The sequence below is a fragment of the Sinohyriopsis cumingii genome, chromosome 6, assembly GCF_028554795.1.
Source record: "Sinohyriopsis cumingii isolate HCF-2022 chromosome 6, ASM2855479v2, whole genome shotgun sequence".
NCBI classification, from domain to species: domain Eukaryota; kingdom Metazoa; phylum Mollusca; class Bivalvia; order Unionida; family Unionidae; genus Sinohyriopsis; species Sinohyriopsis cumingii.
The window spans coordinates 167,172,578-167,186,793 of NC_142966.1; the positions used below are offsets into that span (position 1 = coordinate 167,172,578).

The window sequence follows — 14,216 nt, forward strand, 5'->3', positions numbered from 1 at the left end:
TATGCGATGAATGATGATGAGTTCTGTAGCGGTTTTGTGTGAACTTTATGCGATGCAACATGTTGTAAATACAAAGAAGAGCGTTACCGCGATGATTATAACCCAGAATGTAGTGTATTTTTTTCTGCACCTGTGAATCAAGCACACTAGAAATTGCACTTGCATCGTTGCGGGTTTATTTCAGATTGCCCAACATCCGATCACAACAGTTTGGAGGCCTAACAACAAATAAATCTTGTTTCTTTTCAACAGATCGTGTAACATGATATATATAGTAGAACGTCCAACAGTCGCACACAAAATTACCTCAAGCAATGATGAGGTTCGGTGAAGAATTTCAGTGATGACTAGGAAGGAGTTCCAAATGTTCATACGTGACCATGAGCTCATACTCAATTTCATTATCGCCAGCCATTGAATATACACAATATTTGGTTTACATTGGACAGTCGTTGCTGAGATCGTTTCATTGTTGGCCAAAATATATTCCCAATAATAAACAAATTTGAGTGGAGGACCCAAAGGAACTGGATATATTGTATATCAGACATTGTGAGGATAACCTCTACGAACCAGGTTATTTTAACTTGCGACACCATCAGTGGTAGTTATGAAAACAAGCATGACATGACACGTTTAGTCTCTCAGAATTATATACTGTTTGGGTTTTTGCCAGCCCTGGAACCTTTTGATTTTATATAGATTATGTCCACAACATCTGACATTAACGAATTGGCCTCTTGAACACGGATTGTTCACAGGCACACCAAACATGAACGGGTCTTTGACGTCTGCGCTGCCCGAATTGTCAACAAGTTGCAATTCTAGTCGTTGATACAATCAAAAGCGATGATGTGGATCGGATGAAACGACTGGTATCACAGGTAGCTCAACCGCTTCGAATACGGTGATTAGTGTCACCAGCAATTAGACTAATATCAACATAAATAATACAGCCAGTCGCTCAACAACGATTGTCAGGTTCGCTGAAATGCAAACAAAATATGTGTTCGTGGCATTATAAAATACAACGCAGGATAATAGTCAAAGTGGTGAGCGCATTTGCGGGAAGGAAGTCTTTTTCATTACCAACGTTGTACTCATTCATTTTTTTCACATGCAAGTATGTTTAATAGTATAAAAAATGTTTATTAACATTTATTCACGTTAGTTAGCTAGACGACACGGTGCTGATATGGATCGTAGCCGATTTGTTTGAGTTAAATAGTCGGGTTGTTGGTGGTGTTGATCCAAGAGAGCTTGTGATTTTTGAAGATTAAACTGGAAAAAGTAAAATACCTAATGTTGACATTCAAGATATTTTTCTGAAGCTGAAAGGCGCTGTCGGAAGAACCTGGTTAAGATAAATGAAAACTTGGGAATCAGAGACAGCGGAGTCTATGTTCAGTTTATCAAAGATTGTGTGGATTCAACCAAAGGTGGCATAATATTGTATGTGCATGAAAAGATCGCAGATGTGTACAAGCCACCAAGTGTGGTTTAACCAGCGTAGGGAAAGAGGACGCAACTGACACCAAAACAAGTGGTCGACTTATTTTTCGTGACGTAAATGGCTTTGATAAACCTTAATCTCACATCTTACACATGCGCGAGTCTGGATCGTATTCATTGTTCGTGTTCGGATTTTTCAGATGGGTGTTGTTCAGTATCAAGCAGAGGAACATGTTTTGCTGAAATGTAGCTCTTCTTAGTGTTAAAACCAATAAATATATCCTTATTTATTATGAAAGCTTCGTTTATAAAAGAAGAAAAAACTCAAGTCTTATATTTCTTTTGCTGTTCCAGGTGGCATACATAACTTAATAGAACTATCGTTGTAGATTAGATATATTTATGTTTAGGAAATTACAAACTTTCACTTTTCTTTCCAGTATCATCAAGACTGTTCGTAACATTACAAATACTTTTAAAGTGGTCTCTCAATCTCATGTTACTAATGTTGTGAGAACTTAGCCTGCCCTCTTTTGCATGATTTAGCAAATAAAATACAGGTAACTTAAACTATTACTAATAGATTTCAATCTCGGTTTTTTTTTGTTTCGAAAGCCAACTCAAAAGATATTGCATATTAAATTTTCGTTGGCTAAATGTTTCCATTTGAATTTAAGGGATATGTCATACATTTTACAAGACCTGTATGTTGTCTTCAAATGAGATGAACTTAACTCAGATTTGTGATAATGTGCTGTTTCTATGGATAATCAAGAAGTGTGAAGGAAATCAAGATAATCTTAATTTGTTGAATATATATCATGGATGCGATAAATATCATCAGATCAAGTGTCTAAATAATGTGCAATTCTTAATCATCCTTTAAGGAGCAAGACGTTTATACGGCACAAGATTGATGGATAATGTGTCCTGTTTTCAAACACCATATTTTTCAACACTTTTCCCCTGATCAAATGGAATGCAATGTCACCTTGGCAAACGTTCGCACGAACTGTGGTAAATGATGTAATGTGGAGATAAAATAATTGGTGAAAGGTTAAACAAGGTCTGAGCAGCAAAGTGTTAATTAAACAATTTTCAAGTTACGGACGGGTGAATATTTCTGAATTATTTTAATATTAATCGAAGAAAAGATCATGTTAAATCACATATTTATTTCTAGGAGAGAAAGCGGTTCTTGAGTTTTGAGATACACTTACATCATGGGGTCTATAAATAATGAACTTATCCATTCATAATCATGATCATGGAATTGATAGTACAAAACTCATTGATATCGAACTTAATATTTGGTCATAATAATTACTGAAACTGTATTTATTTCTTTCCAGGTTGGTGACGAAGATGGCAACAAAGAAAAACTATACTCTGATGGAAAAATTGGAAAACTTGCAATCCTCTTTCAATTTACAAATTAACAACTTTACGCAAAGAAAAGCAAAAATACTTTTGACGAAGCTTAAACTTGAATATGAATGCAATGAATACGATCATCCAGAAGAGGTGAAAAGATACTACAATTTGATCACTTATCTGCATTACGTTCTTAGAAATATAAAGGAGGCAAAACTGTTTAACGAAATGACTTTGGAAAAGTATCCTGAAAGCATTGTCGCTCACGGAAATCGGGCATGGATATCCTATCTGGAGCATAAACATTCTAAAGATTTCAAGAGTATTGAGCAAATACTTAAAACAATCGATGAACTTTGCACAGATCGTGTAAAACGTGTTGTAGCAAAATCAGAGATGGCATATTCATATGCTAGAATTGGCATGTTGTATTACGCAAAGGCAGAATCGACTTACGAACAAGTTCTAAATGGTATCAGTTGTGAAGACAAATTACCAGTGTTTCTGTGGCAGTATGGATGTGGATTAATAAAAAATCGATTATTACGGCAAAGGGCAATTCGTGATGATACAAAGTATAAGGAAACCATTAAACGTGCAGAGGCATTGTTGTATCAGGTAGCAGAACAAGATGAGAATGTTCGATACAAAGCCAGAGCCTGGGCTGAGTTAGGTAACCTTGCTGTTTTGCTAAAGACTACAAATAAACACAGAGAGGATTCTCTACTAGTGGAACCAGCGACAGCGATGTTTCTCAAGGCAAAGAACATATTATTAGATAATAATATTGCGGACATCCCCGTGCTAGAGCAATACGCAAACCATTGCAGGATACAAGATCAAACTGACGTGAGCAAAGCTATACTAACCATGACGCTAGAAATTAAGGAATCGTCCAGGGCTTTCTCTTTACTTGCTTGGATACTAAAGCAACAATTGATGAAGAAGCTGGAAGGAATGGTCATTCCCGATAATAACGAGAGTCAGCAGATATTAGAATTGTACAATCGTGCTATCAAAACTCACAACATAACCGCGTTAGGGTACAAGGGTCAGTTTCTAATGCAAATGGGGAAAAATAATGAAGCAATTGAGGTATTTAAAGACGTATATAGATCACTTGAAATGGCAGATAGACAACAAGAAGAACTGGACTGGAAAACAATGGTTTTGTGCCAAACATGTCACGCAAAGTGTCTTCTCCGTTCGTCAAGAAGTGCTGAAACTATTGAACGAGCTAAGAAATTACTTTGGTCAGCAACTGAGCTGTGTTTTGATATAAGAACTGAGGGCCAGGAACAATCCATTTCTCTGAAACATCCTGTTAATGCAATGCTGAAATTGTTAAGCAAAGAGCCTAAGACTCCAGAGACCATGCTTGAAAAAATCATTATGTGTGAATTGGTTGGCAAGAAAGTCGAAGCAGAAAGGTTGCGTATAGAAATTGAAAGAAATAATACGATTACAGTACAACAACCTAAAATGGCCCGACGATTGATAGCATCGCGTCAGTTCAATGAAGGTCTTTTCTATTTGAACCAAATGATGGTATCTAATACTTTGCCGGGTGACATGAAAGACTTTACCATAAGAGCACATTTAGACGGTGCAATGGATGCTCTAGAAAAAGGCGATGTCATTTTATCTAAAAGAAGATCTCTATTTGCATTTGACATACGTTTTCCGAACGAGAACATATCCTTTACACGAGAGCGGTTGCACGTCTTCTTTCTTGCTAATGAATGCAAACAAGAATTGACACGGAGCGTACAAGAATGTCTTGCTAATTGGACTAGCCTCAGTACTACCTCTTGTTTTGAAACGATACCAGGAAGATTAGCATTCAGCAGTCTGGAAGAAAATATGCATCAAAGTTCTGTACTTGCTATCCTTTTTGATGAAGATGATATGAAGAACGATGATTATGATTCCCGATTGTTTCAGATCTCCGTCGAAATAGCTCAGTTAGTACAAATGACCCATGGGAATGAGAAGGCTTTGATAGTTATCACTGATCAGAGTGTGATTCCAACTCGTCTGGGGTATGCACCTTGTCTCCGGATGGGCAAACTATTTCAAGAGGACAAGAAAAAATGGATACATGATTTTTGTTTGCACGCTTTATTGAATGAGGCTCTCCATAGATAACGACCCCGGTACTCAGATGAAGGCAAATGAACCTCATGTTGTGAACTTTTAAAGAGAGACTTTTGTTCTCATGGACACAAAATTCCTTTACGTTTCATACCTGTAAAGAGAAACAAAAGCAACTACTTTTTATGATAAATGTATCGCATCATATAAGATGAGGTGCTTTAGCAAAGTTCCATCATGAAATGCTTTTAATCTCGCAGTTGTTCATGTATAATTCAATTTTGAGAAAAGAGTATCCTTTGCAAGCATTTCCTATGGAATGGTTTAAGAAAAACACATCACAGCATTAAAAAACCAACCACTTGGGTCTGAATTCGATCTTTCTATCTATCTAATCTATCTATCTAATCTAATCTAATCTATCTAATCTAATCTAATATATCTATCTAATCTATCTATATCATCTAATCTATCTAGTCTATCTATCATCTATATATCTATCTATCCATCTATCTATCCATCTATCTATTTATTTACCTATCTATCTATCTATCCATGTTACCATACTCTGTTTATAAATAACTCTGTTATTTTAAATTCAAATGAGGGCGCAAAATCTCACCTTCAAATTAAAATGCATGATCTTTATTTATTGTTTTAAAACATGCGTATAAATTTTAGGAAACTTGTTCGGCCTCTATTTGTTTTATTTCTGTTTGAAATATTTCAAAATGTCCTAGTTACATAATGTATTTTATCCTAAACAATTAGTCGTTTAATTCATCCTTTATAATTGTATGATATATTATGGATTCTTTGAATCAATAATTGCATAGTTACATGACATTTTGCTGTTTTAATTTATGCCATTTTAATTGCTTAAAAACGTTATGAACGTCTATACAATATCGTACTTTTTTATCTTAATCTAAATATAGCTACATTTCTATTGTATTAGACTCTTTATTTAAACCTCTTTTTATACCTTATGATAGACGATTTTATTGATTCAATTTTAATTTATGACATATTAGTTTAGTCGACTTTGATTCGTATCATCAATATTTGATCTTTGTTTATACAGTTGTGTTATGAAGAGGTTTTGACCGCTAGCTTCACCACATTTAGTGACGATTGCTTTAAGGTGAACGTTCTTTTCGTATCACTGTGGCTTCCACGTAATTTCACATGACTTATCTCTTAACTCTGAATATGCAGCAGTCGATATTCCAGTCCATTTTTCCTGTCAATGTCCACTTTGCAGAAAATTCGATTCGGCACGATATGATTCAGCCTAGTACGAACACAGTTTTAATCAGAACAGCCTAGTTAGCAACGTAATTGTAATACGTGACCCTCATTGCGGTACACACTTCCAATCGTAGATTACAGCCTATGAAACTCAATGTACTTCACAGAAATATTTATTTAATCACGCGCACGGGGAGTTAATGGTCATATTCACTTGTTAGAGAACCAAAGAACAATTTTTATTAGATCAACTTTTTACAGACATATCTCGTTTGGCTTTTTTTCCTTGAAGTTAAATATTACATCTTTAATGGACTGACATTCTCGCCTAATGAAGAAAGGTATACTATAATTGTAGAATGATATACCAGGCACGTAAGATATAAACGGCACGGTGTGCCCGACAATAATGGATTGTCTTTCGTGGACTGAATGTATATATCGCAAAGTTATGTTTTAATAGAACAGTAGTGAACCCTTCTCTCAAGAAGCAAAAAAGCAGTGCAAAAATCTGTTTCGATCAATAATATAATATTCTCTTTCCACTTTCCCTGTATGCACAGTGGGTAAGTCGAGCTAGTGATTATAGGAAAATGCAAGAAGTAGCAGTTTTATAGCGAGTTCATACTCTAAAATGAACATACAATAGTTTTCTTCAAAAAATGATTGATCTTGTTTGCTCTATGCATATCTTTCTTTAATGAGACATGGAGTTTATAGTGTCCGAGTAAACACATCAAACACTTCTTAAGGTCGGCTCAAAATAGGTGTGTGCAAATTTTCATTTTTATTATCATCAACTAAAGACCTAGCCACAACACTTGATGGAGAATTGTATTATAAATTTCATAAAGTTTACTTTCAATTTCTTTTTCTTTTTTTGACCGTTTAAAGATGCTAATAATACGTAACATTCTTTATGCGTTCATTACAAAAATATAAAAAAGTTGTTTTGACGAAGGATGAAGTTTACACTCGGGCAGGGGTTTCCCTTTGTAAATCACAGCATGTCAGAGAATAGTATGATTGCATTACGCGTCAATGTGTAGTCGAAAATGCGGATAGACGGTTGACTTCGAAACGCATTCAGGTAAAATTTCTATTCGAATAAAAGACTATGGACCTCTGTAGCCGATATAATGATATCGTTTTATTTCACAGTAATATATTTTCCCAGGTGTAACGCAGTCTTTATCCGCAAGGTTTCCAGCAATAGATAAAGCAAGCTATTTGCTGATCGTATAATTGCATGTGTGCATTCACATTTGTCGCTTAGATTAACACTAATAAAAAGTACAATGTTGTTTGGTTGGTTTGACCTACGTTTCTTGCTAAGCTGCTTATGGCAAATATTTTAATTCTGCTCTGAATCCTGGCGATGCACACACGACATAATTCAGCAGAATTTCTCGTTGACAGATTCTTTGCACAGAGGTTTACATTTGCACCCAATTATATCATATAAATGTGAAAAGAGAGAAAAATGTTTCATATCATATGAATTCATATTTCTTGCAATATTTTATCCGCGTCTCTTTTGGCAGGAATTCTGCTGGTTTTAGACGGTAGTTAGAGTTGACATGGAAAGTGATCCTACTATGCGCATTACTTAATATACAAGGGTTATTTATAAAAGGAAAAAAAAGAATCACAGTATTGAAGATAAAATTTGTTCAAAACACATGGCATTTTACTCTTTATTGAACCCTGAACTGAATAATCTCCGATCTGCATATATAAAGGTTGAATATCTTGTTTTGCAATAAAAACAGTATATAAAGTTAATTGCAAGTTATTCATGTAGTATTTTTCGTACATAAACAAAATTTATATTTTTTGACGCCCTTGTATTGCATAATAAGGACCATATAGGGCTCTTCATGGTAAGATATTAAAAATGAACGCTGATTTACATAACGCTTTTTTCTATTTTGTACCACACTATATCAGAAAACTGTAAATAGTTGAAATTAAAATGTTGACAGGGTGGGTATTGAAATAGATGGTCAAGATGTATTGCATGTATTGTTATCGACAATAGTACTTACCATATGTTTATGTTACCTAGTCACTATATACCTAATACAAAAATGCACAAATATTTAGAAGATCGTGGTCACATATACCCTATTGTTAGACTTATGTCACGATAGAAATGCTCGTATCATATATAGGCGTATTCGGTGTGATAAGTGTTTATGCAGATACACATTTGTAGGTCATAGAAAGGAGTTGTACGATGTTGTACTAGAGGAATAACTGTAATAGTTATCTTAATGGTAGTATTGATGATGTTTAATATTGCTGATGTACTATGATAGTAGTGATGATGCAGTCTTGCCGATTTTCAAAGACTGGTACCTGATAATAGAAGGTATGGCTTTAATACGTGTATACACAATCCGTGCTTTAATGGAAAATGCTAGGAGAGTAAACGTTATTTCATGAAAAGGCTGAATGAAATACCGCTAGTATAAATTCATTAATACTAATAAGGTTATGTCAAATTATAAGCACAATATACGTAGATGTAATACAACTTATGACAGAGAACTTACAGCCAAACTTTCAGATGTGCGTTTCAGAAAAGATATTTGATTTTATGAAGTCAGGCATATGCCATGAAATAAGCAATATTATTTTTTATTAACTACGACAGTACTTTATAGTAGCGAAGATTCCAAATTACTATTTTTCTTAATCCTGTCGATATTTACTATTTCCTGTTCGAAGAGTGGAGCGATGCTTTGGTAAAAATAACAATATTAAAGCCGCTAAACCTTTAAAGTCTACTTACATAGCAGGACAGGATTTACTAATAAAGGAATTTATTTTACGTAATGAAGAAAGTTGATTACAAACATCATATGCACGCTTTTTGTTCTTTTCAAAGATATGGTCTTAGGGGGATGAAAGGTTAGATAAGGTGGAGCAGGATTATGGCCACGACTGTGTACATTGGATAATATATCTTTACTGCACGGTTTGATTACACACATTTTAGTAAGACATTTAATTACATTGGAAAAGAAAGAACTGTGGCAAAGGTTAATGAAACATATTGGGCGGACATATTCTGAATATGATAAAATCAATGTCATCATCTGCTAAATCTTATCTAAATATTTAAATCAAGTTAGTAATGCTTCTGTTTACATGCTTGGTGTGAAGCAAGGTGAATGTTGGTCTCCAATGATATTTTCTCTTTTCATCAATGATCTTAAGAATGATTTATACACCATGATCCCAGTGACATAGATTTCAATTTATTTAAATATTTATATTGCTGTATCTGGATAACATTTTCATTTTGTTAGAATCACTGCAGGAATTGCAAAAAGTTATAATTATTCTATTTGATTACTGTTAACACTTTCAAAAGGAAGATGATGGCTTTTGCTAGGTCTTTTTACAACAAACAGTTTGTCAACTTAATGTTTTGTGTTACTTTTGAAACAAAGATGTAATGACCAGTTTTGTTCAAAATTAGTATGATAAGTTCGCAAGTTACAGTAGCACAATATTTTCTGAGCGTATTTGTATTGTTTAGCTTCAGTCTACATTGATATGCACTATTGGACACCTAACAGATTTATATGTGCTAAGTTGATAATTTATACATATCCTAACACAATTAAGACATTGTCTAACTACATATTATGAGCATCTGCAATCATATATTTGAGTATGTTTGAAGTATTATGTATGTTCACTATATATGTGAAACATATAAACCCACTCCCAGTATAACGACTTAAAAAGGTTAGAGTTTCAGATGTATATACTAAAATAATGTTGAAAGAAAAACAAAACATGTACGATTACTGTGGTGCTATTAATTTTGCTTACAAGTCTTACCATGTTCACAAGCCTGTCATCGATAAACGTTATCCGATGCATTGTTGAACCTAAATTAATAAATAGTAAATTCTGAAACATGTCCTGTTTAACTGAAAATAACTACTAGCTTTTGTCATACATTGCAGAAGGGTGTGTATGAGAAGCATCTACTAAGCTAGCATGGCGCACACATGATTCAGGCATTTCCTGCTATTTACCTTAGTATGGCCCAGTCATCTCCGATTGTTAATACTTGTTTATACGCTATGCTCACACTTCCCCTCCATGCTCCCCCGTCTATTTTTGTTTCGTTTTTTATTAATGTTATTGTTTTTGAGGGGACTATATTAGGTTCGTGTGCTTTGGGAGATTTCAGTGCAAGCTTAACTGTTTTAATTTTATTTTATGCAAGAAACGTATAATATGTAAAACCGATGTAATGTGTATTTATTCCTATCATGAGGACTATAAGGCAAATAAAGTTCAATATATCATGAACAGATTATATCTAGTAATGTGTTTAATTCTAGTAAACCTTCCGATGGTCTAGTGGTTAGAGCGTCAGTTTCGGAAGCGGGGGACGTGGTTCGAACCCTGGCCAAGTCCTACCAAATACTTGCAAAAATGGTACTAACAGCTACCTCGCTTGGCAATCAGTATTAAGAAGTAAGTGTTAGTACTGGTCGGCATGGTGTCAGGATAATATGACTGGGCTGGACATCATGCTACATGTCTGCGGCATGATACCAGTGATAGACATCACTATAAACTGTCACACTGCAGACATCGTAGCAATAGGACTGCAATAATTGGTAAAGCTACGTTAAAAATCCAAATCGCACACACACACACACACACACACACACACACTCAAACAAACCGTAAACTGTAAAGTAACAGAACTTCGCGGTGCTAGTATGAAACGTGTTTTTTTTTCCTTTTTTTCCTTTGGGTCCTTGTCACACATCCTAGCCTCTTAGTTAGCCCTCATATGACCCACGCATACTAATCAGCTTTAATTATGCACAGACGTAACCCATTCGTACGGGATAGAGTCTACAACAAAAGTCAGTGCCTCAGAAGGTTTCCCATTTGATAGTACTTGAGAATGTCGTTGAATATGGTACCGATCGATGCACAATGCCAGAAAATTACAAGGAATAAATTACTGTATGGGGCAGTTTTGATCAGTAACCAGGCTACTGCGTGTGGTATAAATAGTTTATAATAACCCGGTACTATAAATCAAAGCAGGTGGTTTCTAAATTAAGTGAGAGTGAAAACTGTTTTGATTTAGTTTTGCCGTATTAATTTCCGTGTGCAATATAATTCATAGCGAAATCATGACATGCAAGTTGAATTTGCATCGAGTATGCAGAATCTACCAAAGTTGTAACAAAACCAAGATTCTTTTCAGTGAATGGGATGGGAACATTCTAATAGCGGATCGTGCTTGAGTGCTTAAATGACACAATAAGCACAAAGATAAATAACATGTCCATGCAGACGTTGCATGTATTTGAGACGCAGCAACTGCTCATCAGCCACGACGTTTACTGTGATGGTATAAATAAATAACCGCAGCAAATAATAATTCCTCAACCAGGTAAAACGTCAAATTTAACTGATGTGCAACGAAATATGAAAGACCCTAATATTATTTAGGCGGATTTTGAATGTCTGAACGATTCAATACAAAACTCTGCTTTCAAAGATAAGAATGCATCCATCTCCGCTTTCAAAGATACAAAAGGTCTTGACACTGATCTAACAGTGCAAGTCACTGAACAATTCCCATGTGGGTTATGGTATGTTATAGTTCGATATGATGGAAAAACTAGCCTCCAATCCTTTATGCTGCCCATAGAGTCATTGTTCTGAACACATGTGAGATGTTTCTTAAATCGATGAAATTACGACAAATTGGATTCGACAGCAGGTATATTTACCAGCAGTCTTGATTATGACGGATGATACTATTCGTGAGTTTGCAGCTGCCAATCTTAATCTTCGCCGGATCTCTGCGAGAAGCTGATGCCAGAATTCGTGACTACCGTCACACCACTGGTGCATATAAAGGTGGTGTTACGATCGTATGCAATTTGCAGTTGAGTATTTACCCAAAAGAAAGTCCCTGTAGTGCTTCCTAATTTGAATGGGTACGATGATCAATATTGCGGGCATTAACCACTGCATAAGAATCACTGATAAACGTGATCCCCTACAATATGGAAAAATACAAGTCGTTTAGGTTCGGTCAATTGCAGGTCATCAATTCATTTCAGTTATGAATTCGTCATAGGACAATTTAGAGAACAATCTACCCACGGATAACTTTGTAATTACTCGTAATTACTCGTTGAGAATGTCTATCAAATACGGACTTTTAACGAAAAGGATATGTATCATTAACGACTGGAACAAAATTGCTGAACTCAGTTGCCACCGATCGACGTGCTGTGTTATCGTTATTACTTGAGGGTATTCCAACAAAAAGGTATCAAACACTCAAAGAAAGTTTGGTTAGCAATCGAATGCAAAACACCTTTCCGACCATCACGATCTGTATATGATCATTGATGTATTGTTACTCAATGATTTTTGTTATAGAAATTTCGTGATACTGCTGTAAAAGCTCGATCATGCGCATTACTTCTCATCACCGGGTATGGGTTGGGATGCATTCAAATCCTAAAATCAAACTTGAACTGGTGTTGCACACTGATATTGACCAGCATTTGTTTATCAAAATATTACTTCGTCGCGGAATATCAATGTCCAGTCACATATATGCTCGTGCCAATAATCCAAATTTAGACGGGTAAGACCCCGCTGCTCCCAACAGTTACATCGTGTATCTAGTTGCCAAAAGCCTTTATAGTTGGGTCATGATGCACCCACTTCAGAGTGGGGATTTCAGTGGATAGACACAACACATATTGACTTACAAAGCACGTACACAATACAACATCGGCAATGACTACGGATACTTCTTTGAAGTTGATTTAGGATACCCATGAACATTTACATTATGCCCACAATCGTTCTCCGCCGGCACCAGGAGCGTTGTCGGTGCCCGGTGCATGACGTCCCCATACCAGAGCGAGATAGTTGATGAATCCAGACGTAAATGTACACTATAAGAAATGCAACAAACTAGTATTAAATCTTATGGCTAAAGAACATTACAGGTGGATCTGCGATTAGTAATACATTCTACTAAGATTGATCGAGCGCTTGAATTTCACAAGCACCATTGGATGGCACCGTACATCCAGATGAATACGTAGCTGAGGACTAAGGTCATCAATGACTTTGAAAAGGGAAAACCATGGAAACTCTGCTCATTCGACCTTGTCTGTTATAATGAACAAAACAAAGACGGAAGACTCATCGCTTACCCGGCCATTGAATCCAGAAAGATCAGTGATTATAGACTTAGTAAAACAAATCAAACATAACGTTAACAAAACCAGTCTATGTTGGATCGTGCGTGTGTGATTTGTCCAGGCTGCACATGTATGATATTTACTATGAGAAGAACAAACCATTTTACCAGGATCTGTTCAAGATGCACTACACCGACACTGATTCGCTTCTGATATATGTCACCACCAAAGATGTATACGGGGATGTAGCACAAACAGGTTTTGGTCAATGAACTTGATACCAGCCAGTATAAGAAACCGCAATGGTTATTTAGTAACGCCAATAAAAAGGTCGTTTTGGCCAGTTCAAAGACGAGTACTCGGGTAAACTAATCGACGAATAGGTGGGACTGCAACCAAAATATAGTCAATTGTTGTTGGTGGTTACTCTGGCAAAAGAAAGGCTAAAAGTGTTATACATGTATTTGTGCAAAACGGTCTCAAAGGTGAACTGTATATGGACTGTTTGCGAAGCCAACATTAATTTATACCCACGGAAAATATGATCCGATCAATAAACTCCGCAGGGGTGTTTATCGATGCACTAAACTCAGTTTGTTCCGGCTTGATACCAAACGATAGATGGAATCATCACTTACTCCTTTGGCAACCATACTGTTGTGAACTAATCTACGACTGCGTGATGTCCATGCGCGTTTCAACACAAATCCTGAAGGCAGTCCTGAAATGATTTGAAATTCCTCTAGCACAAATGCTAGGTTGGGATGCTTTGGTATATCTGCCGATGATCCCAATCTGTAACGTATTGGTAGTCTT

At 35.8% G+C, this 14,216-nt stretch overlaps 1 protein-coding gene across 3 annotated transcripts in view; it reads left to right on the forward strand.

Annotated features, from left to right (window-relative positions):
* Positions 1-10,516, forward strand: part of LOC149798487 (uncharacterized) — a 74,968-nt gene extending 64,452 nt beyond the window's left edge. For 2 of the 3 annotated variants that reach the window (XM_089963686.1, XM_089963687.1), the window contains exon 2: positions 2,805-10,516. In XM_089963686.1, the coding sequence (XP_089819812.1) occupies positions 2,818-4,974 (2,157 nt within the window). In that variant the 5' untranslated portion in view covers positions 2,805-2,817 and the 3' untranslated portion in view covers positions 4,975-10,516. Of the gene's footprint in view, positions 1-1,098; positions 2,013-2,804 lie in introns of those variants that run through there. The other variant, XM_089963688.1, reaches the window with a different exon arrangement.
* The last annotated feature ends 3,700 nt before the right edge of the window (positions 10,517-14,216 follow it).